A 27,207-nucleotide genomic window follows, 5' to 3' on the forward strand; every position below is an offset into this window, starting at 1 on the left:
CGTTTTCGGTTTCCCCAGACCCGGAAGTAAAGCTGACGTTTGTACGCTGATATCCACTTCCATCTTTAAGCAAGCATACGTCTCCTTCGCAATTTACAGCCAAAATAGCCCACATGTAATACCAGAACGTCTATATTATACTGATACAATTTTATTTAAAAAACAAAAACAAAACAACAAAGTCATGGGGAATCGAGTCGTAGAAAAATAAGAACTGGAGACCTTTTTTTTATTTTATTTATTTTTTAAACGGATAGAGTTGTCTTCCTCACATAATTATACTTGACCACGCGGGGGCTCGTTTGTGTGACGTAGCCGGTAAACAGACGGCGAGTGGTGCCAAGTCCTGTCCTTCCTCATTCAGTCGTTTTCTTTAAGCTATTCGGAGGGAAAACAATGCAATCTTCTCGAAGGGAGAGCGACTGGCAAGGCTTGGTGAGCGAGGTTAGCGCGCCGCCCACGAATGCACGCACGGGCATCTCTTTTCTGTTCGGTGATGATTCTCCTCTAACATATGGAGCCAGCAGGTGGGAGTGATGCTCAACTTTTTGTACACAATTCTATATAAGTGGTTCTGAACCACGATCGAACAACTATATTATGAGTGAAACACTTTATATGTGTTCCAGCTGTTATTTACTGGGGTTGAGCGCCATTTAATGTTTCTTGTCTCCTCCACGTTGCACTCATGAGTCCCAATGTTTGCATTTCCACCTGCTGGTCAGGTAACCACTATTGACATTTGAACAGTCACATGACCAGATGTCGGCAATATTACATATGTTCGGGAGGGGGGCGCTGAACTAAGATATCAAACAGGATTGTTCAACTTGGGAGCTATTACCCACCGATATCACAAGTACAATCATCATTTACATATTTGAAAAATAACATACATTAATAAGACAAATCCAACCTCAAGAAATTGTCTTTAATTAACTTTCTGTGTTTGTGATATGTGTGTGTTTGCGCCAGTTCCTGGTGTGTAAGCGCAAGCTTGAGAGCAAAAAAGAGGCCTTGCTCATCCTGTCCAAGGAGCTGGACATGTGTCAGCAGGAGCGAGACCAGTACAAGCTGATGGCCAGCCAGCTCCGAGAGCGCCACCAAGGACTCAAGAACAAGTACAGGGAGCTTATTGTGAGTTTGTGTGTAGACTGAGGGAGAGTCAGCAGGTTTTGTATGTGTTTTTTTTTATTTTTTACATTGACATCTGTTCATGGTCTAGGACGGCGACCCTTCTTTACCGCCAGAGAAACGCAATCAGGTAAGTCTTTGTGATAATGTTGTTTTCTTTTCTCTTTTTTTTTTGCCTTTTTGCATATCCTGAGTGAGGAGTTAGCATAATTTTGTTGTGTGTTTGACAACATGCCTGCTAGTAGGTTAAGGTAGGTTTAAGTGAATCATTATTTAAGTGAATTTTTAAAAATCCTATATTTAAGCACTGTGTTATTGTGCAAATTGTAATGTTACAGTGGTTTGTAATAATATTAAATGCACTTTTAAAAAACATTTATTTATTTTTATTTATTTTTTACAGTTAGGCATACTACACTACTGTGTTTTAGTTTGAGCCAATTTTAGCCCTCTCATAGGTCACCAGGGTTGCCTGCCCTGTTTCGGCATCTCTGAATATTGATTGTGCTTCCTATAGGTGAACCTCGCCCAGCTTCTAAGAGACGCCAAAGAGCGCGTGAAGCAGCTGACCGAGGAGGCCACGGATCTGACACAGCGGTTGCTGGAGGCTCAGGGGGATAACAAGGTGAGTGGCGATGGCGCGTGCTTCCCTTCTAAACCGCGCGATGTTACTGAAACGGGCAATGTCGCCCTTCTCGGTGAGCTCAGCTCCTGCGAATGACGATCACGCGACAGCGGCTGGGGGACGACGAGGTGGGCACGCGTCACTTCCCCGCGCACGAACGAGAAGATCTGGTGCGACGGCTGGAGGGAGCAAGCCATCAGGTCAGGAAAAGCCGCACCTGCCTCTGTCTCGTCTCCATTGTGGGGTCCAATTCGCAGGCCCGTATTTTGGTTTTATGGCTTAGATGGAAGAGATGGCGCACGACGTGAAGGCGCTGACGGACGAGCTCCACGACGTGAAGGCGGAGCGCGGCGTGTACCGCGACAAGGCCGAGCGACTCAATGTGGAGCTCAACCACGTCTTGGGTAACAGGAACTCGCGCATCGTGGACGTGGACGCGCTCTGCATGGAAAACCGGTAACGCACCTCGTGCCGTTTCTGTTTTCGTTGGGGTTTTGAGGGCATGTTCTGCCTCCAAGGTATTTGCATGAGCGCTTCAAACAACTGCAAGAGGAGGTCAATCTGCTGAAATCCAACATCATGAAGTACAAGGTAAAGGCTTGTTTGCTGATCTTTGGAGAGACAACCTCGAAAATAACACCAGAATCTTTGGCAGGCCGCGCTGGCGAAGAGGAAAAACTCCAGCGGCTATGAGAAGTCACAAAGCAGTCCGATCATGGGGGTCCTCTCTGCTGAACGAGGTAACTAATGAGAAACTGCACAAATGGTATTTCTCAACTTGCATCTTTAACTAGCAGGGTCAGAGTGGAACTCATTTACAGCCCTGGAGGTTGAACTGAATTTGAATGTGTTTAGTTGAAAGGGACAATGCACAGTAATCAACATTTTACATGGTAAATGTGCCCAAGTTAGCTAAGTTAAGCTAATTTTCATTGGCAGTTCCTTTCAGGGCAAACGTCAACAGGGAAGTCATCAATAGTCTGAAACGGCATTCTGATTAATACTGCATTATTGGAATATGAATTGATGGGGGCGACCATTTTGACAACTGCTGGCAAGCAATCACAGCTGATGTGTTTTCTGCGTTTGGTCATGCGACGTTTGCGATCTGAGCCGTGATTGGTCATTACCTGAGTCCTCAGTAACTGTGATGTCATTTTTTACTCAAGTGGCAAAATGGCCGCCCCTGAGATGAATTAAAAACTGGTGGATATTTCCGCTCAATCCATATTCCACAAACACAATATTAATCAGAATACTGTGTTTAGATGAGTGCAGGCACATAGAACATATTACTATAAACATTTTTAACTTGTCTTCGACTTTAAGATACCAAGATTAAGGCAGGTAACACCTTACTTCCTGTTTGTGCTCTTATTTTGAAGCCTATTCACACCACTAACACTGCACTGCTAGCAAACTGATGCTAACTTTATGACAGTAGGAGTTGTTTCTGTTGCAAGCAACGCTTGTGACTGTGTTATGCCTCTTTATTATGTTATTTTGCACAGACAGGGTGTAATAGAATTACATTGTTGTTGTTTCTAGTCGTGTATTAATTTATTGCTACTTTTGGTCACTTTTGTCTGCCTACTAAACTAATCATTCCTCTCTCGCTTAGCTGACAGAGATTGTGACATCACATGAAACTGACATCCCTTGCCCCCCTCCGCAGTGGAGGAGATGCTTCTGGAGGAGCGCGGCTGCAGCCTCCCGGCCACGCCTCAGTCCATTTGCGAGCTCAAGTCCCTGGCCACGGCCCTGCTGGAGACCGTCCACGAGAAGAATCTCGTCATCCAGCACCAACGGCACACCAACAGGTGAACGGTGATTTATCGGCGGTCTGATTGGCTCAGTTTAGTTGGCTGTTTTGTCCCGGACCATGTACAGAATAGAGGATATTTTTCTTCCTCAAATAGTTTATACAATAAGCTTATATGAACCTAAAAGTGCATTAGACGGAAATCTATTGCCTCCTGTAGGATCCTCGGGAACAGAGTTGCCGACTTGGAACGGAAGTTGAAGACATTGGAGGTTGTTGGCTTTTGGAGTCTTCCAGGTGCGTCTTTTCTGGACTCCAAAAATCACCAAACGCACTCACCCCCCCCCCCCCTTACACTTTTTTTTTGGTGTGTCTCTGTCTCCTCTTTGCGGCGGCTGCGTCTCAGGCCTGACCTACCGCGTATCCGTGGGAATTGGGAGTATGTATTCCTTGCGTGTCACCTCCATTCATCATCCGCCATCCACAGTGCAGTTCACTTTCTCCCCACCAGGGTGCGGTGTTGTGCCGCATATGTGGCGGTGATGGGAGGGGGGGGGGGGGGGCTGCCGGCCTGTCACCAGACTATCATTCTCTGCCATAAAACTGACAAGCGTCCATTATGGAAAATGATTGCCCACATTACAAACACATTTAGGGGGAATGTGGCGTTATTAGGGGATTTGTAGGCGAGGTGTGGGCTTGATGTGTATTAAACAGGTCGGAATGAAACAGGCAAACTATTTGTTTGGAGTGAAAAGCGCATGATTGACATCCCCCTCGGCGCCCAATCACCCCAAAACAAAAGCATTTGCGCGCATCCATTTCGGGGTGTTGTTTTGTGTCGTGGCCTCACACTTGAATGGTTCGTCGTAAAAGGTTGATGAGCGCATTTGGCACGTTTGTGTGTGTTTGTGACGCCGTAAGTAGCATATGGTGTCAGGCCAAGAGGCGTGCAGCCATCACTAATGAAGACGGATGACGGCCAAGTTGAGGCCACTTTTGACGGGGCGCAGCCACACTTTTATGGACGTGACGGCGACGCTAATGCTTACTGATCTTAAAGAAGATTTTTCAAATGTGAGCCCCTGTACAGGAGGAAATATCGCCTTGCGCGTGTTGCACTCCAGATCATCACATTTGCTGCAGGGAATGATCCAATTTAGCTTTATTGCTGATTTTTAAATGTATTAATTAGCGGTGTCAGGCAATTAAAAAATATTTTAATCGTAATAAATCACATGACTTCAATAGTTAACTCTCAATCACAAATGTTATATGTGTTCTGAATGTACAATAAAATGAACAAAAACATAAGTTTTCATAATCTTGTTATCATAAAAGTGAAAAAAAAAAGTTAAACTAATAGAAATATGGCTGCATCTTTTAGTCATTGATACAGTAATTTTGTAATAATTCATAAAATTGAGTTAAAATAAAAAATATGTACTGTACTGTAAAAAAATTAATGTGATATTGATTTGTGTGAGGTCATTTTTCTGCCACTAGATGGCATAATTGTATTTGTAAGACGGTGACATCTTGGTGCATTTTTCTTTTCATAGCTATCTAATAGGGGTGTGACAAAAAATCGATTCTCATAAGAATCGCGTTTATCATTTAGTACGATTCAGAATCGATTTTAAATGTCCCAAAATCGATTTTATTCAAATTACTTTATACTGTCTTCCCTTTGTTTATGTGTGCCTTTATCGGGAGCGCTGTTCATGTTGTACCCGATTTGGCCACTTAGGGGCAGTGTGGTTCCACGCGGTCTGATACGCTGTTAAGTTGTAGCCACATTAGAGAGTAGAAGGTTAGCGAGTCAGACTGGAGTAGATCATGAAGATTCCTTGAACATCTATAAACTGAAGCAAAAATCATGTTGAATCAAAAATCGTTCCTAATCGCAAATCGATTCGGAATCAAATCGCACACCCAAAAATCGGAACCGAATCGATTTGTGAGACTTTCAAAGATTCCCACCCCTACTATCTAATCTTTAACATGAAGTAACTTGTGAAATTCTGCACATTTTTAATATTGTAAAATGCAACTTGACCCCCGTCTCCACAAATATATGCATTATTATTAAATTTCGACGTGGACTTGTCTGCTACGTTGTGACTGGAATTCCTCCCACGACAGGCTTTCCAAGTAAGAGGCGGTCATTAATCGCGCGCTAAAAAAAATCCGTAGCATTAAAGCAACTTTAAATTAATTTTGACACCCCTAATTAATATATACAGATTGCCGCAGATATTTTTTTTGCTACTCGAATTTGGCCTGAGCGTATTTTGCTCTGACCGACCAATCAGAGGACGCAAGGCCAGTTCGCTGGCCCTGTAAGGATGAATTTGAAATCGGATTCATTACAGCAAGCAGTCACAACAAACGCCACAAAACGAAGACAGCCGACTGTTTGGAATAAATAAAAACAATTTCATGTCACCAATTTGTGTTTTGAATGTAGGTTAGCGCTCAAAGTGCTTAACTTGTTGTTCTGGCAGGAACGCAGAACGAGGCGGCATCCAACGAGAACCTCCCGCCGGGGCTTCATCCAACGCAGGCGGCGTCACGACATCATCGTCCGCCCGCAGGTAAGGCGAGTAATCGCGCGTAAAGCCGCCCCAATGATGAGATGGCACGAGGAGCGCCATTAGCCCGCGTGTCCGTCGCCTCTGCCGCCTCGTCTCCTCATTGGCGCGAGTTGCCCAAATGCCGTGGCATTTGGGAAACGGGAGGCAAATTCTCACCCGCTGACATTCACAAACTTCTCTTGAAAGATGACAGAGTGTGAAATGTGTGCGTAAGGGGCGCCATAAATATGGATGCCGGACTGAAGTAATGTTGTTCTCCTCCTACATACGTCTGCGGGGCCTTTGAGAGTCTTTAACCTTTTTTTTTTTTTCATGCGTGTCCACAAATATGGGTCAGTAATCCCCCAAAGTGTGGCCACATTTTGGCGAAGAGGCAGAACTAAGCCGTGGCTGTCAAACGTCCCCTTGTCACTCGCTGCGGCTATATTTAGACTGTTGCTATGGAAGCGCTGCAGTCACAATGGGAAAAACATCGTCTGCGTTTATCATCACTTTGCATTAAGGGCAAGTTGGGCTAGTGGCCTGTCAGAACCAGCAGATGGCGCTGCTAGCGCTACTCTCAATTAATTTCTTACTATTATGATGTACTGTATAATAGCTAGAAAATGACTGTTTCTCCAAAATGCATTTTGCGTCTTCTCCCTCACAGTGATCTCTCACGACGCAAGTTCCCATGACTCATTGTGGAAGTGCCACACGGCTGCCGGCGACCTTGGCACAGATGGCGTGCCACAGCCTGCGGCGGCGCAGACGAACGGGATTGACGGCATCGGAGGCGACCCGGCGACCCCGACCGAAAAAGTCGGACGGAGTCCTGTGGAGGAGGCGGGACGGGAGGCTCGAGGGGAAGACGTGGTGGCGACAGTGGAGGAGGGCGAGGAGGCGGCGGTGGCGCTGGACGCCTCGCCGGAGGACGTCGGACATCGACCTGCGCGGCGAGACATATGGCATCACGTGGCATGAAGGTGTATGAAGATCCCGCCTTTTGATTAATTGATGACGTTGCAAGACATTATTTCAACAGTGCATAAAAGTTAGTTTACAATTACTGGTTTAATCCATAACGTACGACAGAAAATCGGCAAAATTGTTGATCATTGTGATTTTCAAATAAAATCATCAGCCGGCTTTCTTTATGACTACTGTAGAATTTTGGAGGTTGAGAGGCTGAAATTCTGAGGATTTGGTCCGTTTGAAGGTAAACAACATTGACCTTTGATAATCAATTATTGTCGATTAATCGATTCATTGTTACTCCTCAATTTTTCTTGTAATAATGACTCCCGCCAAGAAAAGACATAAATCCCACCTGTTCCGTCTCTGAGCCGACACCCTGCAAGCCCCCCCCCGCGCCCACCAGTCCCCATACGCAGGTGACAGCTGGCCTCTCCACGCAAAACGCCAGAAACCATGAAGCGCTTACGCGGCGCAACTTGCTCTTTTTAATCCCCACGCCACTAAATAAATTGGAGCGGCGGGCAGGCGGGCGGGCGGCGGTGTGAACCCGGCGCCAGCCAGCTGATTTGGCACGCCGCTTTTCCTCCCTGAGCGAGGAGGAGTGCAACTTTCTCAAGCAGATGGAGTGCAAACTAATGAAGTTGTAAGACGATAGCAGCTTGCTTTTGGATTCCTCATCAGGAATCTTTGCACGCCTTCGAGACAGCGAGGAGATTTGCAAAGTTGTTGTTGGGGGAGAAAACAGCATTTTGCCAAGAAGATCTTGGAGCTCTTGTGTGACATACATTCCGTCAACATCAATTCCAACAACATCGGAGCTCCGAGTGTCAATTTCATGGAAATGTGTGTGCATCAAATGGAAATAAAATATATGTAAGAATGTGCTGCAACTATTTGTCGAAAAGGTATCATTTGTTGAAGTTCCTATTTAGACATATAGGGTGCAGTCATTTTACAATCAACATTGGGCCAACTCCCATTTGCAAGATGGCCTGGATTGGACAGTAGCTGATTCATTTATATTCAAGCTTATGAGGGTTACTTTTAAAATGAAATCCATTACAAGTACAAGTTACCTGCAATTTTTTTTTAGTTAGTAACGTAATCCAAGTACCATAATATTAAAGTAATGTAACTGGATTACTTTTGGATTAATCCAATATTGAGTATGCTCATGAAGACAAAAAAATAATAATATATATATATATATTCTATACAATGTGCCCCTGCTATTTGCGGGTGATAGGAACCCGGGCAGCCTACAAATAGCAAAAATCCTAGTGTAATAAAAAGCATGTAGGCTATTGATTGATTTGATGCTGTTTTCGAACTGTCACTGAAAGCAACCACAACTCATAGATAGATAGATAGATATAGATAGTCATCAACTGCAAAATGAACTTTTATCCCAGAGACAGGTTTAGCCGTGTATATGTTGTGTATGATGTTTAAATAGTGAATTGGTGAGAGGAAGATGTAACTCACATTATGGTTGCAGGCTAGCGGACTAGCTAGCAAGAAGCTACAGCGCGTAGCATGCCGCTGGACTCTCAGCTCAAACTTTCGCTCGTCTTTTCCTCCTCCCGTCCGTGAAGCTTTTTCAAACTGCCCGCGTGTGGAGGACACGACTAGTCAGTTCGTTCGTTCCCACCTCTCCGACATGTAGCAACGGTCCCACTCGCGCAAGCGTGCACGCGCTCTCTCTCACTCTGTCTCTGTCGCTCCCGCTCTCTCTCTCTCTCTCTCTCTCTCTCGCTCTCTCTCTCTGGACTGGATTCGGGTTTGAATTTCTTGCCCTCTGTCTGCGGACTTGATGTCATGTGCAAATTTTTTTGTGAAGAAGGGGGGGTGGGGTGCAGTGTCATTTTTCAGCCACAGGTGGCAGTAGTGATTTAGAATTCAATTTTCTGCATTCAGCAGCTTTAAAGTCAACCCAAAAGTTGTATGTGTTGTATGTGGCTCCACTAGTTAACAGCATTCTGATTAATATTGCATTTGTGGATTATAAATAAAGCAGCAAAATTCACCTGTTTTAATCCATCTCACAGGGCGGCCATTTTGGCACTTGCCATCTAGTGAAAATTACATCACAGTTGCTCATGACGACCAACCACGGCTCAACTGTTTGCTGAGTTTGGTCATGTCGTGATTGGTCGTTACTAGAGACCTGAGAAACTGATGTCAGCAGCAAATGCCAAAATGGCCGTCCCCTGAGATGGATGATAACTGATGGATTTTGCTGCTTTATTCATATTCCACAAACGCAATATTAATCAGAGCATCGTGTTTAGATTATAGTGGGGCTGCATACAACATATTATTGTAAAGAAAATGTTGATATTCTTTACCATTAACACTAAGTGTGGCTTCTCATTTTAAAAATAGTTTTTAACTTAATAACCAACCGGTTTAACTCATTCACTGCCATTGATGCTATAGACGTCAAAAATTCCTTTGAACTTTTTCTATTAGTTTAACATTTTTCCCCACTTTTGTTAACAAGAGTATGAAAACCTAGAATTTTTTTTATTGTACACTTAGAACAGATATAAAATTTGTGATTAATTGTCAGTTAACTAGTGAAGTCATGCGATTAATTATGATTTTAAAAAAATAATCGCCTTATGCCCCAATTTTTTTTTAAATAATATTTTCTTAAAACAAGAAAAGATTATTAAAAAATAAAAATACAATAATTAAAATTACTTTAAAAAAAAAAGAAGAAAAGATTATTAAAAATTAGGGGCGTCAGGCGATTAAAATTTTTCGTAATTAATGGCATGACTTCACTAGTTAACTCACGATTAATAATTAATTAATAAATTTTTATCTGTTCTAAATGTAATTTTTTTTTACTAGGTTTTCATACTCGACAACAAAAAAACTTAACAAAAGTAGATTTTTTTTTAATTAATAGAAATAGTTCTAATGAATTTTTGACATCTATAGCCGTCAATGGCAGTGAATGAGTTAATCAGCATGCAACAAATAATGCTTCCGCAAGAATAAAATATATTTTTTATTTCTACTGCAAGCCTTGCAGGTTTGTCGCTTTTCCGCACAATTTCATGGCACCTGCAGTGAGAGCAGCCTGGGAGGGTCACCATGATGCGCCTGGGAGGGTCACCATGATGCACGTGAGCTCCAATAAAGTGTGACCATCATCCTCATCATCTCGTCGAAGGTTGAAAGGCGAAGATGGACTTTTCGGAGGCCGACCTTTCCAAACCGGGGTTAATGACTCTCGAAAGCGGCTGACTCTTTTTCTTCTTTGCGATGGCCCTCGTTCACCCGAGTGTTCTCGTGTCTCGGGAGACGCCTGGACGCCTGCAGCTTTTTGGGACGTACGACTTGACAAGTGTAACTTTCAGCTCTGCTGCTGACGGGCCTTGTTATTACCTGCCAGAATAGGGCAGCAGTGCGCCAGCGAGGGAAACAAGCAGAGCTTGTCACTCATCTTTTGTGGACAAAAGCTTGCTATATCTGTAGCATAGATGTAATGGTATAAAAGTACAGTGTAAATACTACAGTGGGAGGGGTATTTTTTCTTTAAATAGATTTATTGTGATTTAATGAGGATTAGGTTGAGCAATAGCTTGATGATGTCATGTTTGCTGAGTCACGTTGCTCGCTTTTTTCCCCTCTTCCTCTAGATGGTTAAAGGGTTTTAGGAACAGGGTTACATTATATTGAGAGACAATTGCAGAGCATAATTATAACTACTTAAAATATGGCTGTAAACAAATTGTTTTGACAGTTACAAGGACAACATAAACCAAATCATAACACATTTATTTCATTTGTTTCTGTTGCATGTAATATATAAATTGGTCATCAAAAGCAATTCGTTTTTTAATCTTTATTTGTTTTAAATGAGGGCTGCAACCAACGATCTTTATACTGTTAAATCATATTAATTAATCAATGAATTGAACATTTTAGTTTCCATCCTTTATTTAAAAATGGGACAACATTTCAAATTGGCAATGCAGAAACTGCAAAACTACAAATATGATGATGATTCACGTATTAGTTTCATCAATGACATCTGCCAGAAAATTGACAAAAATGTTGACTTTTCAAAGAAAAAGCAAACGTTTGCAAATGTCTTATTTGGATTCAACACGAAAATAATGAGTCTTTTCTCAAGGAAGGCTACAGAAATCGGACAATATTTACTGTTGAGATTTGGACAATTTGAAGTTAAACAAGGTCTCTAAGTGTGTTATTAATTTCTAAAATAGTTGTTGATTAATTTGATAAGTTAGATGTTGAGTAATAAACTAATTGTTCTGTCATCTAAATATAAGATTAAATTTTAATACAGCTAAAAGTTTTTTTCCCCCCCTGAATAACTCTTGTTGTTGTTCGTACGTTTCTGTATTTTGTGCATGGATTATTTGAAATATCCTATATATTGATTTTCAACCGATAAGCAATAGTTATAGTGTTTTTTGTTGTTGTTGTCATTTGTCTCAAGTGAATCTAATGAACCTGTCGGTGCTGCAGATGCAGCAGCGTTTGGAGCCGAAGGGGGCGGCCGCTGAGTGCATCAGCATCTCTCTCGTCATCCTCATCAAGCTTGAACGACCCGCATCCTTGCAAACATGCGAAGTATCGACATCATGAAAGGTGTGAAAGGATAAACATGATGATGAGGTGAGGACGCACTCGGCGATTGTTTTTCATTTTCGATTAAGAAAGCGTTATTTTAATTTTAGCATAAGGCAGCCCGTGATGCTATATTCCAGTACAGACCATCGGTTTTACTGATATGTGGCTGTATTTTTTTTCTTCACAGAGTCATCATTGCTCGATACATCATTGGATGTTATAACACCATGTTGCGTTTTTCCAAAAACGATTCATTAAACTAAAAGACACATCGAAGTGTGGCAGTTTGACAGCTGCCGTCACGCTTAAGCTTAGCATTAATACAATTGGCTGACAGGCATCACGTGACTCGCACTCTGGAAGTTCTGCTTAAAATAAACAACAATTTCGTTCTGGTTTTATTTCTTGTTATAAAATTCTATAAGTTAGACCTTTACACTTCTTAATATTTATTGCCAGGAGCGTTTTTACCCGATATAATGATAGAATACTAGTTAGCTGTATGGAGGTATACGTAGATTCCGCATTGAGCGCATTGGATCGTTGTTGTAATACGCCAGTGTGTGCGCCGTATTGGATGTGGCAGCACTGCCCAAAAAACTCATGTAAAAAAATAGACCAAACTTAATAAAGAGACAACCTACAAAGTTTATGCATCAATGTAAGCCCCCCCCCCCCCACACACACACAGAATGTCATTATTGTTGTTTTCTGTTGCACAAAACAATATTATTTTCACAGTAAATGATTAAAAGCACGTTATTTCAAATGAAATTCTATTTATACAATTTCCTCACTTAAGTGTGCATGCATTCACTAACCTTGCTCGCTGTTTCATATGTCTGTCTATCTCCTCCAGGCGTGACTGGGAGAAGAGCCGATGTGTTGATGAGAGGTCAAGGGCTGGCTCCAGTGTCCAGCGTGGAGACATGGAGACCAACCTGAGGCAAACCCCCGTGCGGGAGCACATCAACCCATTCACCGAGCTGCCCCACACGGCTCGCTATTACCAGATTCTCAAGATGCGTCAGCAGCTGCCTGTGTGGGACTACCGAAAGAACTTCACACACCTCTTGAGGAATCATCAGTGTTTTGTCATTGTAGGAGAGACTGGCTCTGGAAAGACCACACAGGTAGAAGGAAGGAGAGTTCTCTGCCCCCTCACATGGAATTATAAATAATTAATGTTTAAAATGCAGAAACATGGACTTGTATAAAGTATATGTGTACATGTAATTTACATGACTGAGCAACATGACTCAGCAGAAATGACAACATCTCAAGAAGTTAATTCTGACTAAGCTCTGTTTTTCGCCTTCGCTTTATTTGTCCGTCAGATCCCCCAGTGGTGTGTGGAAACGATTCAATCCATGGCGGGAGCCAAGCGAGCGGTGGCTTGCACCCAGCCCAGGCGGGTGGCGGCCATGAGTGTTGCCCGGAGGGTGGCTGAGGAGATGGACGTCACGCTGGGCCAAGAAGTAGGCTACTCGATCCGCTTCGAGGACTGCAGCTCTACTAAGACCGTGCTCAAGTAAGAACACATGTCACCCTGAGGTGCTTAACCTCCACCAAGGCCTAACTCAGAAGTCATTGCAGTGATGCTATGAACATATTCATGTCAATTCCAACTTCACAGGATCCTGACAGGAATGAAAGCATCCTCAAATCACATTTTATCTCCTCAGGTACTTGACGGACGGGATGTTGTTGCGCGAGGCCATGAGCGACCCGCAGCTGGAGCAATATGCCGTCATTGTGCTGGATGAGGCTCACGAACGCACCCTCGCCACAGACATCCTCATGGGCATACTCAAGCGGGTGCTCAGCCAAAGAGCGGAACTCAAGGTAAATGCGATTCCCCTGATTGGTACTTGACATGTATACACACCTTTTCACACTGAGCAGTTTTATTTCTTTTCGTTGTACATATTTGTCTATATAGAACCAGCTGGTTTCTTAAGATGGAACAGCAAAACAGCAGAGGCTCCAGAATTGAACCCTGTGGAACACCATACGTTCTGTTATGCATGTGAATTCATATTGCACATATTCGTCCGACTACTTTCTTTTTCATAATATGGAGGGATTACAATAATAAAGAAATCACACAATGTACCATCACAGCGGCCACAAGTCGACTACTGAGCGCATCAAATTTCCTTGCAGCACAGATAGGCCAAGCAATGTAGTGTGATCACCTGCAGCAGTCATCATATATGCCTTGCTCATTAAAGGTGGAGAAACACTGGTCTGGAATTTGGTTCTTTAAATGCAACAAAGATGTCCTTGTTGCTCCGTACGAAGAGGCCCTAAACCTGAATCGTCCGTTAACCGCAACACTCATAAAGCAGATGGATAACGCCTTAGTTGTTTGTCATTGTGGAATCTGAGGTTATTGCGAACGATCCTCCTCCCAACTGTACGCCCTCCCCATCTCCTCTATCCCCGTCGGCTGCTGAATCCGGGACGTTTAATTTGCCTTGATTAAGAACAATTACGATGCCCCGCCGAGCGTAAAGCGAAAATGCCGCGACGCCAGCCTCGGAAAATAGCGGAGATTGAAAATGGGGGCGAAGCGCTTCCCATCAGAATCCTAATGCGCTCCATGTGATGGCTCGTGAGGGAACGACGCGTACCCAATATGGGCGATCGAGGACTAGGGCGTCCCGTGTAGGTCGCCGACATCTTGCGTTGGCATCCACAAGCCTAATAAACAACCTCATTCATCCTGTGTGGCTTTTTACCGCCTTGGGTCATCATCATCATCACGAAATGTGAACTCATTCTCCGCTCGAGTGCCCGCTCCATAATCGCCATCTTGTTTTCTCACGACTCCCCCCCCCTGGATGTCTTTTCTTGCTCCAGGTTGTCGTCATGAGCGCCACGCTCGACGCCGGCAAATTCCAGGCGTTCTTTGACGACTGCCCGCTGCTGTCCATCCCCGGACGCACGCACCCTGTGGAGGTCTTCTATACGCCCGAACCTGAGCGTGACTACTTGGAGGCGGCCGTCCGCACCGTCATCCAGATCCACATGTGCGAGGAGGACCATGGGGATATTTTGCTGTTCCTCACTGGGCAAGAGGTACGACTGCAGTAACCCAACACAAGGGAATAGAGACTGAGAAACAAATTATAAGTAACTGATGAGTAGTTATAATTGCTAATAGTTTGAACTGTAAATATACCACAAACCAGAGGCGCAGCATGGCATCAGACAAGGCAGTTAATTGCCTGGGGCCCCGTAGCCAGCAGAGCCCCCCAGAGGGCACACGGATTTGACACAAACCGGTGACCACATATCCTGTTCGACTCAAATTCCCTGAGTCAGGTGTTTTTTTTTTTCTTTAAAAAAACAAAAACAATAGTAAGGTTGATTCTTTTATGATTTTTTTTTTGGAAATGATCATTAATAGTAGTAAAGCTTTTATTAAAAAACAAAACAAAACTTTTTTCTATTTAAAAAAAATCACCATGTATTTTTTTTAATTTTTTTTTAAATAATAATAAAAATGACCATGTTTATAGTAAGGCGTTTAAAAAAAATCATGTATAGTAAGTAAGGCTTTTTAAAAAAATATTTTTTTACCATGTATAGTAAGGTTGTTTTTTTTAATCACAAGATGACCATGTATAATAAGGCTTTTTTTTTTTTTTTAAACAACCATGCAATTTGTAATTTTATTTTCCTGTTTTCGGGCTCACTTAGAATTTTTGCTAAAGTTAAACAAACTAAAACAAAACAAGTCCCATGAATGAAGCACAATTAATGGTGATTGTTTAAAGAAATTAAAGATGTGCAATTTTTAAATGACGTACTATGTATACTACCAATGGCCGCCAGGCCCCCCAATCTTCTTGCTTGGGGCCCCTGGAGAATGTTGCTACGCCACTGCCACAAACTGTAACCTCAAAATAGTTTACTATCCTTGGTGCATGCACATATGACATCGACTCCATAACAACCCACACAGCAAAAAATTGGAGAGTAAAAATTGCAAAGTTAAATTCGTAGGAGTTAATTTTAACTCCCAAAATGTCATTTTAATATTTTCAGAGTTAAATGGTGTCCAGAGTAGGTGTATGGTTGACCGCCATTTTCGGGCTCACCATTTGAGTTGTTTGTCCAGCAAGTTCGTTTTTGAGGCAGTTTCTTAAGAACACTAATGCAAATAGCATACCTAAGTAAAGAGGAGAGGAGTGACCAACGAGTCGGGCTCTCCTCTGCACAATCTCCTGATATTAAGTCATTTCTTTCCCCTGCACACGCTTGCCCACGTGTAATGGAGGGCAGGGTTCACTCTCGGAATGATGAATTTGGTTGCAGCTGGATACACACACGCACGCATGCACGCACGCACAGAAAAACTCACCAAACGTCTCCAGATTGCAAGTCGAAGCTCGATAAACAAGCACTTTAGAAATCTTAATGACATTTTTTTTTAACTTGTTGCCATTGCAGGAAATAAACAAACAGAGGGTTTATTCTGGGGGGGGGATAGTGGTAGATGGCAAACTAGCTTAATTTTGCATTCGCGCCACCAACTCATTTCCTCCTTTCACTGCAAGGAAGCCAATATGAATTGATGGTGGTACACTTGCATCTTAAATTTTGCTTCTATCTCAAGACAAAAAAAATGGTCAAATGGAAACTCGTATCTTGAAAAAAAAAAAATCCGAAATCAAAATTGGTATAGACAAATGTTTGAATTCCAAATTGAGGCCCCGTGTGTGGGTCATGCTCTCCAATTTTTTTTCTTTATGTTATCACACATCCTAATTGGGTTATAGGAGTGTAACGTTCAAAGGGTGCCGTTGCAGCTTCCTTCCAGCTCTTCTTCTTCACCTCTACGGCCTGGCAGCAACTTTGAAGTGGACTAATGATGGGGAGGCAAACCCTGTCCGTATTTTATTTTTTATTTTTTATTTTTTATTTTGAGTTTGGAGCGCGAGAAAAGCTGAACAGAGCACCTGCTCTCAACACCAAACCCACCCCAGCTGTCTAGCAAAGATAAGTCCTAATATTTAAGCCTCCCCCTCAGCTGCGGGCGTCAAAACACACCACAGCAGTGTGTTGAGTGGGGTAAATCCAGAGAGGGTGGCCTCGTGGAGGAAAGCGTGGGGGAATTGGCTGGTGGACACGACCCAACACGTGGGTCGTATTCCTCCGGGAATGCCAGCCCAGCTTGCTTCCAGCTCTTTGGCAAAGAGCGCTGTTTTTTTCTCTCCATGGCAGCTGCCGCGTCCCGAGGCTTGATTGGCTATTAATACTCCGGCTAATTCGACCGATCCATTCCGATTTGCCGTTTCCCCACTTGTCAGCGCGTTGATTAAGAGGCACGCGGCCATCGCCGGGCTTTGACTTCATGTGATGTATGTACATGGGGGCCACCGGGGGGCTCGCTTGTTCGCGTCTAACAAATCTAAAAAAAATCTAATAGACATTTTTGGCTTTGAAAGCATCACTTTGAATTCTGCCAAATATGGCTGGATCTCAATAGATTTGCAGGTGTACCGCTTGAAGTGACCATAAATCCTATCTATCTATCTATCTATCTATCTATCTATCTATCTATCTATCTATCTATCTATCTATCTATCTATCTATCTATCTATCTATCTATCTATCTATCTATCTATCTATCTATCTATCCATCCCTCTCTCCCTCTCTCCCTCTCTCTGTCTGTCTGTCATGCAATGCCCTTATTGGCCTACAGGTGGTGCTACAGCCCCAGCTTGTAATCACAGTCCTGAATGTTGACAGTTAAAAAAAAGAAAAGAACAAAAGAAAAGGAACTAAATATATGTACAGTTTTGAGATGTTTCTATGTGGATGTGAGTGTGATAAATAAAAGTGTCCAGCCTGTCAACTCCAAGTGCACGCGTTGCGTTGCGCTGGCGATGTCATGTTCTCTAACTCCAGCCGCCACTCAGGCCTCGCTTCAGTCTGGCTCCTGAAGCTCAGGCCTGACTCAACTGATTTGCCGGCGGTGAGGCATATTCCGATTTACAGCGCTACGCTGTGGAATCGTGAAGCGTGTTTGTGTCTGGCTCTGGCCTCGCACGCCACGTTTTCTCTGATTGCTGCATTCGACAACCGAGCAGCGGGAAGCTCGCTGAGGAGTCAAAATGGAGGGATAGCTCCAACTTAGTAGTAGCAGGATGCTTCTTTTTCCAGGCTACTTTGTTTGAATGGTGCTCGGCATGTTGTTGTTTTTTACAGGAAATCGAGGAAGCATGCAAGCGCATCAAGATGGAGGTCAGCGACCTGGGGCCCGACGCCGGCGACGTGAAAATCATCCCCCTGTACTCCACGCTACCCCCATTGCAGCAACAGAGGATCTTTGAGCCAGCTCCTGCTAATAAACCCAATGGCGCCATCGGGAGGAAGGTAAACAGAAATCTATGTCTATATCAAAATTTAGCAGAACGACTACAAATAACCCAGTTAAAGATCAGACACCAAGCTCTTTTTACATATAGGCTCGTGAACATATTGGACGTGCGCCTTTAAGGGGCGTGGCCTAGTGAGTGATGTCGCTCCTTGCGTGTGTTTTCATTATGCATTTGTGTGTTTCACTGTTTGTTCAGTTGAATAAACGGCTGAAAGTGCACTCTGGCTCTCCTTTCAGTCCGTTAATTGTTTTGCTGCTTTATGTTTGCATATACAGTACACTGGTGCCTTGAGATGAAAAATCTTTGTATCTTTTGAAATCAATAGAAATGCAACACAACAAGTCACTGACACGAAATGGGAAATAAAATCAGGAGCGACTCCATGAGCCAGCAATCCTGGCCACAAATGGAAGGAGGAGGTAACATGTACTCCTCCTGGGCGGCCTCACGTCGAGTGAAAAATGCAGAGATGTCATCGGAGCCTTCCCGAGAGGAAGTCGTGAAAAAGAATTAAGGCTTGTCACGCCCGCCGCTGCGCATGCTAACGACTGCATTAGGCAGCCCTCAATTAACATAAAGCACTCGCTCGTCATTTATTCGCCATTTGTCCGGGAGAGCCGCTGATTGTCTTGCCTTTTTTTTTTTTTCCAAGACTGTAATCTCACTTGGACAAATGTGCTACAATGAGTTTATCTGGAGTGTTCCGTCAAATGTCTTCCGCGCTCTCTCAACGCTTTTAAACACGCGGACGCATCATTTGACGCTCCTTTCACTCAAACCCGCGGCTTTATTTGTCAACAAAGCTCGGGTCCCGAGCGCTAAACTGTGAGCGATGGCCTGCTTTGGCCGCTGCACTCGCTCCCTCTGCAGGTAATAACCCAGAAATAACACGCAGAAACGACGCTTTAATGATATTACTGATGAAGCAAGGCCCGGATTATCCAGTGCGCCAACAGACTGGAAGGAGCCAGCAGGCGTCGGGCGTAATGGCCCCGGCCGAGATAATCCTTCACAATCAATGCAGTCAATGAAGCCGACTATATGATGGGGAAATGGGAGAGGGTGTCATGCGCGGCAGCTGCTTCTGACTCACAGACAACCTCGCCTATTGGCACGTTTTAATTCGTCACTGGTAAGCGCTCAGCCATCTTTTCCCCTTGGCTCAAGATAGTTTAATTCTTCAAAACTCTCTTAACTCATTCTCTCCCTGCCCTTTTTACTGAAGCAACCCCCTTTGCTCACGGCTGTTTTACTTGAATTTGACTGATTTTGCAAAGCCCACAGTATATTGCGTTCTATTGCTATAAACTATATATATATATATATATATATATATAGAATCTCTTCTTTAATCAGGACAAAAATTATATTTGTATCTGTTTCCGTTTTGCAGGAATCAGCATTAGAATATAGCTAAGTTTCATCATTGTTCACATTCCTGGTGAAAATACTGGCAAAAAGAGCTTGTTGCAACATGGCCACAGCTGATCTCTTATACTCTGCAGTCACCTGCTGGTCGTTTTTTATAATAACTACCAACGCTTTAAGCCACTTCATGTTAGAAGCTGCATCAAAGCCTTCTGTATGCTCGTGCGTGAAAATTTATAAAACACGTAAAAATATGTTTTTGGGAGTGAAGGACACAACAAAAAACATATTTACACGTTTTTAGGTTTGAATGAGTTAAATTGAGCTAAACTGAGCTAAGACAGTTTCACTTAGTAACCTGAAATTTGGAAGACTTGTTTACGAGTAGATGCACAAAAAAGTCTCAAGGTTTGAAGTGCCCATTTTATGGTAATTTTTGCCATTTCCACATTAACCCTTAACCCTAACCCTTCAAAAACTACCAGGGAGATATTTCTGATACTGTCTAGTATACTCGACTGATGGATAATGTAAAGTTGTGAACCATTTTGTTTTCAACTGGAGCATGGCGGTGAAGTTTGATGACTCGCCATAAAACTCAACTCAAATAATTCAGGTCCACAAGCCAAGACAGTTTCCCTGAGCAACGTGATGAGTATGTACATAAATACTGTATACAGCAGAATAATTCTCGAAGGTTTCCCCACTTATGACAAGATTCACGGTTGCCTCACCTTGGTAGAACACGGCTTGCCGACGCGCACGGAAAGAAGCATTCTTTTTCTTTTCCCCGACGCCCACCCGCATATTAAGTTATGACACTAGAGAGGCAGTTGCCAGTTGGAGTGGGCCATTAGTCAGCCGTCACAGTCGCGAGTGCTGCGATGAATCTAAAAGGGCCTCCGTTATATAAGGAGAACTCACGCCAGCGGCGAGCGCTTTGCGTTCGCGTCATGTGCTGTTTGCGTATATGCTGACAGCCAGAGACCCGTCGGGCGCGATGACTCATTTGACTGTCTATTCTCATAGGCAGCCTTGCTATGGGGATAATTGTAATCAAAACAGATTCTGGAGGTTCTTTCTCCTCTTCTATTGGCAAATATTACTTTCCATTGCCTCCACTCAAAAACTCCAAGTGGACCCAAATAGATGACTAAATCGAAGATTTTAACTTTTGGTCAAGATGTATCAACATTAATTCAAAGAGATTTGACTATACGTCCTCCTTTCCCCACAGGTTGTTGTGTCAACAAACATCGCAGAGACGTCCCTCACCATAGACGGCGTTGTGTTTGTGATCGATCCTGGATTCGCTAAGCAAAAGGTTGGCAGAGCTCGCTGTGCAGCATATTTCTTAGATGGTTTATTTAGCTAGAGCCAGTACATTGGCGGTATGTGCATGTAGCATTAGTGGCAATTTCCCTCCTTGTACAGGTATACAACCCTCGCATCCGAGTGGAATCCCTTCTGGTGTCGGCCATCAGCAAATCTTCAGCACAGCAGAGGACGGGCCGAGCTGGGCGCACGCGTCCCGGGAAGTGCTTCCGCCTCTACACAGAAAAGACCTACAGGACAGAGATGCAGGTAGGAAGCGGTAAATACCAGAAAAAAAGCTCGAGCTGACTTCGCTTACTGTGTCTTCAACTCGCACAGGACAACGCCTATCCAGAGATCCTCAGGTCCAATCTGGGCTCCACGGTGCTGCAGCTGAAGAAGTTGGGAATTGACGACCTGGTGCATTTTGACTTCATGGATCCACCAGGTGTGTGTGAAAATATAACTAAATATAATATGAGTTACGAGTTATTCGCTACATGAAAACATGCACATTTTGGAGTGACACATTACTGTTACTTAGCAATGTGTCACCAGCATCACTGATTGTGAAATGTCATAGAAAGTCTAAAAGAATTAGCATCGATGTTACAAGAATTATAAACTGCATCACATACAAAAAGAGAAAATTCAACATTTTATGTTTAGACCCCAAACTTTTCAACCTTGATTTTCGATCCAGTGAATCTCACTGCAGCCAAATTGAAAACGTGAAACTCCAAATTTTGACTGGACGGCGGATGACTGGTTAGCACGTCCGCCTTCCAGTGCAGAGGACGTGGGATTGAGTCCGGGCTTCGGTCTTCCTAGGTGGAGTTTGCATGTTCTCCCCGTGCTTGCGTGTTTTTTTTCCCGGGTACTCTGGTTTCCTCCCACATTCCAAAGACATGCATGGCAGGTTAATTGAGCACTCCAAATTCTTGTTCGTGTGAATTCTTCTTCGTCTCTGTGTGCCCTGCGATTGGCTGGCACCAGTTCAGGGTGTATCCCGCCTACTGCCCGAAGCCAGCTGGGATAGGCTCCAGCGCCCCCCGCGACCTTTGTGAGGACAAGCGGTTAAGAAAACGGATGGATGTATACTTATGGTAAAAACCCATTTAAAAATGGTCTGCAATATAGCGTGGGTACGAAAGATAAACCGCAATCTCGCGAGGGATCTTTGTCCTCTCATATTTGATTTCATATCAGACAACTCTGCCGTCTTGATTAGGATCAGTGTCGTCTTAATCGATACAAACGCAGTTACAATGCGCTCTGAAACCTCGCGGCCGTTTGATGCGCGGTATTAAATCGGGGTCCGCCGTGCCACTCGGGAGCCGGCGAAAGACGACGAGATCAAATGATCCCGACAGATATCAAACGCTGCATATTTGGAGATTTTCGGAGCGCTTGCAGTTTTGATGAGCAGTTTTGCTTGGAAGCGGTTGCTGTGAATCACGCTGGAATTAGGCCAAGCAGATTCCCCGTGAGAGCGCGCGTTACTACATCTTCCCGAGGAGACCGCCCGCCCCTTCCTCCTCACCATAATATAGTTTTCATCTCACCTCTGAGATTAAACCCATCTCTCCCCCCGTCCCGCGTGGCAAGCGCCATTTTGCGAACGAAATTGGTTACATCAATAGCGGCGCTATCGCCTCGGCTATTGCCTCCTCTTTTATATTCCTCCAGTGACTGACCTCCACCATCACCCCCGCATTCCTCACAAAATGGAAGCGTCAACATATCGGATCGGCCTCGTCTGCTGGCCGAGCGGGAACGGCTGAAGTGGGGAGGAAGGATGACTTTTTATTCCTTTGATGCACCGGTGGCATTGACGCCGCAACCTAACAAGCTCCTGGAAGCTGCCGCACGCTTTGAGTCCTGGACAGACTCTTTATAATATCTCGTCGCTTCCGATCGATTTTTATGCGCCCGCCTCCGAGTAAATGGGCCAGCCAGGGATGTGTCTCCAGAGGCGGCGCGCTATGATATAAAGACTTAACAGCGTGTTTTGTTTGCCTGTTCCTGCCGCTGTGTGTATGTGTGTGGTTTTTTTTCTTGGCTGGCTGGTGCTGTCTGGCTAATCAGCCCCAAACGCCAATGACTTATCGGCCGATGGTTTCATTTGCCTCGTGACATTTCCAAAAGAAGTTCCTTTGAGGCGCAACCAGGTTTATTGTTGCTTTGGCCCTCAGTGAGGATAGTGCATCCCTGCGTGTTCATGCGTTCATATACTTCAGTGTCTTACTATGTCTGCGCGGTGAGTGCAACATTCAGGAAAAGCCTTTTCGATACCCCGGATCAACATTTTTTTTTTTTAACCATTTAAATGAACTCTACTCCCGTTTTTGCCTTTTCCTGAAAGGAACTGAGAGAAGATTAATTTTTGTGTGACTGGGCATTGGAGTCAATAATTGCATCTGGATTAAATTCAGGATGCAAATTACCTTCTTGGGGACTTCAGATTGCCTGAAAACGCACCATTTAAAATAGTTTTTTGCAAGTTGTATATCTTAGTATAGTAAATGTATTTTAATGCTGCTCATAAAAAAAACTCACTCAAGTCAAAATTTAGAAAATATTTTTAGATTAGTCACAGACACCAGGATGACACATACGGCATTGAGCAGGCTATTTTCATCTGAAGCAGCCATTTTGGGCAATAAGGGAAATCCCCAAATTAGTCACTTCAATTTCAACCAGTGGTTTGGGCCGGTGGAAATCAACAGGCTCGGTACGAGATGTATTCTCGGGAGTTTGTAAACTCACGAATACCGTGAGAATTCATCTTGCAGAGCAAGGTTATGAAGCAGCAAAATCACCTGTTTTTATCCATCTCAATGCAGGAGGCGGCCATTTTACCGCTTGCATGTCGACTGAAAATGATATCACGTCTTGCAAACATCACATGACCAAATGCAGAAAACAGGTAAGCCATGATTGGTTGTTACCTAAGCCCTGAAAAACTGTGATGTCATTTTCAGCAAGTGGCAAAATGGCCGCCCCCTTAGATAGATAAAAACAGGTGGATTTTGCTGCTTTATTCATACTACACAAGCACAATTAATCAGAATACCGTGTTTAGACTGGTGGGGCTGCATAGAACATATTGCAGAGAATTTTTTTGCGTGACTTCCCAATTTAAAGAAGAATTGTACTTAGGCAGGGGTGCTTTAGCATATGCTACCACTAGAGGGAACCTTCATACAACACATTGATAATTCCCGGCCTTGGTCATCACAGGATAGCGTCAAAGTCCGATGATGCAAAACTTGTCTTGGCCCTCCCCGGCAGCCCCCGAGACCCTGATGCGAGCCCTGGAGCTGCTCAACCACCTGGAGGCTCTGGACGATGACGGCAACCTGACGGGCCTGGGCGGCGTTATGGCCGATTTCCCGCTGGATCCGCAGCTGGCCAAGATGGTCGTCACCAGCTGCGAGTTGGGTTGCTCGGACGAGGCGCTTTCCATCACCGCCATGCTGTCAGGTAGGTCCATTCTGACTTTCTGTGACTCTTCCAGTCTCTCTGTGTCGCTGTTGTAATGTACTAGCAGACTGCAGCAGAGTTATGGAGAGACTGGATGAGTCACTGAAAGGTACACATGTGGATGTGATTGGACATTTCCTTTTAAATTTTGTCATTCATTGCAATTCAATTCAAATTTTTGATGAACCGATTTTTAGCATTTAAAAAACCTGAATGCAACAAATATTCCAGGACTCTCGATAATGTCAATGTTTGGTGTGGGCCGTGCTTTGCCCGCCCCTGGGTTAACCTCTCCCTGTGGGCACATACCAACCTTGTTTAGTCCCGCAGTGCTTCATGCGACCCCCTGAGGCCAAAAAGGCGGCCGACGATGCCAAAATGCACCTAGCCCACCCGGACGGAGACCATCTGACTCTTCTCAACGTCTACCTTGACTTCCAACAAAGTGAGTAAGCGTTTGTGTGGCTTCCCCTCGTCTCGATTCTTACCCCGTCACCTTCCCGCGCAGGCCACCGGTCGTCGCAGTGGTGCCACGACAACTTTGTCAGCTACCGCTCGCTGATGGCGGCGGACAGCGTGCGCCTGCAGCTGAGCCGGATCATGGAGCGCTCGGGCTTGCCCCTGCAGAGCTGCGAGGGGGATGACAGCCAAGTTCGCCGCATGCTGCTCACTGGTTTCTTTATGCAGGTTGCTGTTAATTGCATAATCACATTTTTCTGATTGCGGTTTATCCACAGATTATTGTTGTTTGGTATTTTTTAATGATGAAACAAACAAACAACATTGAAGCATTATCACATGAGACCACCCAACTACCCCCCTTAATGCTTTTCTCCACGTGTCTCTGGTCTCAATTTGGGCAGGTTGCTCACCTGGAGCGCAGCGGCCACTATTTGACAGTGAAGGACAAGCAGGTGGTCCAGCTGCACCCGTCCAGCGTGCTGGGCCGCAAGCCCGAGTGGCTCCTCTATGGCGAGTATGTGCTCACCGCCAAGAACTACATCCGCGTGTGCACCCGCATCCACCCGCAGTGGTGAGTCTTGCCCACTCGAACGTCATTCTCAACTGTTGAGGAAATGTGCAATTATTTATTAATTCCAAATAATATGCCTTTTTTCATCTACCTGTGCCAGTGGCATATATTGTCATTTCATCACAATATATACTATGTATGTTAAATATATACTCTAATAACAGTTGTCAGTTGGGTCAAAAATAACCCAATTATAGGTGAAAAGTGGACAGATCATCGACTTGGGTCCAAAATTTTGAATAAAACAACCCAGAAAGTTGGGTCAGATCCTCTACTTTGGTTCATTTCACCCAACTTTCTGGGTTGTTTTATACAAAATTACCTTTCTTGTTGTTTTTTTCAAAATAACCCAAAATTAAACCAAAGTAGAGGATCTGACCCAACTTTCTGGGTTGTTTTATACAAAATTACCTTTGTTTTTTGTTTTTGTTTTTTCAAAAATAACCCAGAAAGTTGGATCAGATCCTCTACTTTGGTTAATTTGACCCAATTTTCTGGGTTATTTTGAGAGAGAAAAAAATAGGTAATTTTGTATAAAACAACCCAAAAAGTTTGGTTAATTTGTCCCAACTTTCTAGGTAATTTTGCAAAAAAAAACAAAAAAACAACAACAACCCAAAAAGTTGAGTCAGATCCTTTACTTGGATCAATTTGACCCAGCATTAAAAAGACCGAAATTTCTGATTTGTTGTTGAAAAGAAAAAAGAAAAAAGAAGGTAATTTTGTGTAAAACAACCTAGAAAGTTGGGTCAAATTGACCCATATGGTGCATTTTTGATCCATAATTGGGTTACGTTTGACTCAACAAATACTCTTTTCTGGTACCTGGCCATGACCGAATAGCTTCCTCCTGTATCAAGAAGTTTGAGGACTAATGCAGATGTTCTTTTCAAGGCTGCTGGAAATCGCCCCGCGCTACTACGAGATGAGCAGCTTCCCGCAGTGCGAAGCCAAGAGACAGTTGCAACGCATCAACGGCGAGTTCTCATCCAAGCAAATGTGAAAACAACTTCAGACCTATTTGTTGCAAGTCAAGAGAACCCATCTTTGAGATTGGCTTTTGTCCAGATCAGTTCTCACCTTGTCAGGTGGGACTGCCATGAATCCGCCTTTCGACTTTTTTGAAAGCCGGGCTGTAGTCACATTTTTCTCTTCTTACACATTATAAACATGAATTCTGGTATAAAACAACCCCAAGTGTTTGCAATTGGGTCAAACAGGCCTTTTCACCTTTCCTTTTAACGAGCTATACTACTTTATATAGATAGGCTCTATCGAGTGGCACAAGACAAAATCTCTCCAAGTACATTTTAGTTGTATTTAACTTTTAGGCTCCATGTGTGCTTTTTTTTTTAGAATTTAAAAACTTTTAAAATGTAAATTAAAGTACAATTTAACTTGAATGTGCAACATTTTAATGAAATCCATATTTAAGTAAATGTTTTCCTATATTTAAGTGCAATGTTATGTTAATGCTTACAAACATTTTAAATACACTTTTTTGAAATCAAACGTTTGTCTGTTTTTTGATGAACAATTACGCCTACTATTTTTTAAAATTCGTCATAATGGTACTCTGTCAAAATGTCTGACTCAATGTTCGCGGTTAATGGGTGGCTAACTGTGCAAGAATATTAGCAGGCCTTTTAACATGCTAATTCCTTTGAGGAGATTAGCACGTGTTCTTTTTTGTATTGTTCCAAAAAGAGGGTGGCAGTTTGCCAACAACAAAGGGAAAAACGGTGAGAGTCGTCCCTCCCCAAGTGAAGCCAATAGAAAGGCCATTAGTCGGCACTGATCTGGAAATTATATGGAATTGATCCTGAGGTAAGAACACTTTTTCAGGCTCGATACTTCCCATTGATTCCGGCTGCTATAATTATAAATGAAAATCGTTACGGAGCCAACTTGTGTTTTGAAC

At 43.6% G+C, this 27,207-nt stretch overlaps 2 protein-coding genes across 5 annotated transcripts; both read left to right on the top strand.

The window, feature by feature from the left end:
• Positions 1-300: 300 nt before the first annotated feature.
• On the top strand, positions 301-7,965 carry LOC147159699 (coiled-coil domain-containing protein 149-like). 4 transcript variants are annotated; one of them, XM_086059350.1, is made up of 13 exons: positions 301-444; positions 976-1,137; positions 1,226-1,264; positions 1,652-1,759; positions 1,843-1,959; positions 2,043-2,215; positions 2,278-2,350; positions 2,415-2,499; positions 3,435-3,579; positions 3,742-3,818; positions 3,928-3,960; positions 6,029-6,118; positions 6,768-7,965. In XM_086059350.1, exons 1-13 carry the CDS (start codon positions 397-399, stop codon positions 7,079-7,081), a joined length of 1,464 nt encoding a protein of 487 aa, XP_085915476.1. In that variant the 5' UTR covers positions 301-396; the 3' UTR covers positions 7,082-7,965. The 4 variants fall into 4 exon arrangements, with proteins under 4 accessions (XP_085915476.1, XP_085915478.1, XP_085915477.1 ...); XM_086059351.1 differs by having other exon boundaries at positions 320-435; XM_086059353.1 differs by having other exon boundaries at positions 388-527.
• A 3,639-nt stretch (positions 7,966-11,604) lies between these two features.
• On the top strand, positions 11,605-26,798 carry dhx15 (DEAH (Asp-Glu-Ala-His) box helicase 15). Its single transcript, XM_086059948.1, has 14 exons — positions 11,605-11,734; positions 12,549-12,822; positions 13,027-13,220; positions 13,375-13,534; positions 14,555-14,773; positions 17,913-18,080; positions 20,691-20,777; positions 20,888-21,037; positions 21,107-21,215; positions 24,062-24,253; positions 24,576-24,698; positions 24,762-24,940; positions 25,117-25,286; positions 26,181-26,798. Exons 1-14 carry the CDS (start codon positions 11,724-11,726, stop codon positions 26,287-26,289), a joined length of 2,145 nt encoding a protein of 714 aa, XP_085916074.1. The 5' UTR covers positions 11,605-11,723; the 3' UTR covers positions 26,290-26,798.
• The last annotated feature ends 409 nt before the right edge of the window (positions 26,799-27,207 follow it).

The sequence above is a fragment of the Leptonotus elevatus genome, chromosome 17, assembly GCF_054856555.1.
Source record: "Leptonotus elevatus isolate MCC_2025b chromosome 17, RoL_Lele_1.0, whole genome shotgun sequence".
NCBI classification, from domain to species: domain Eukaryota; kingdom Metazoa; phylum Chordata; class Actinopteri; order Syngnathiformes; family Syngnathidae; genus Leptonotus; species Leptonotus elevatus.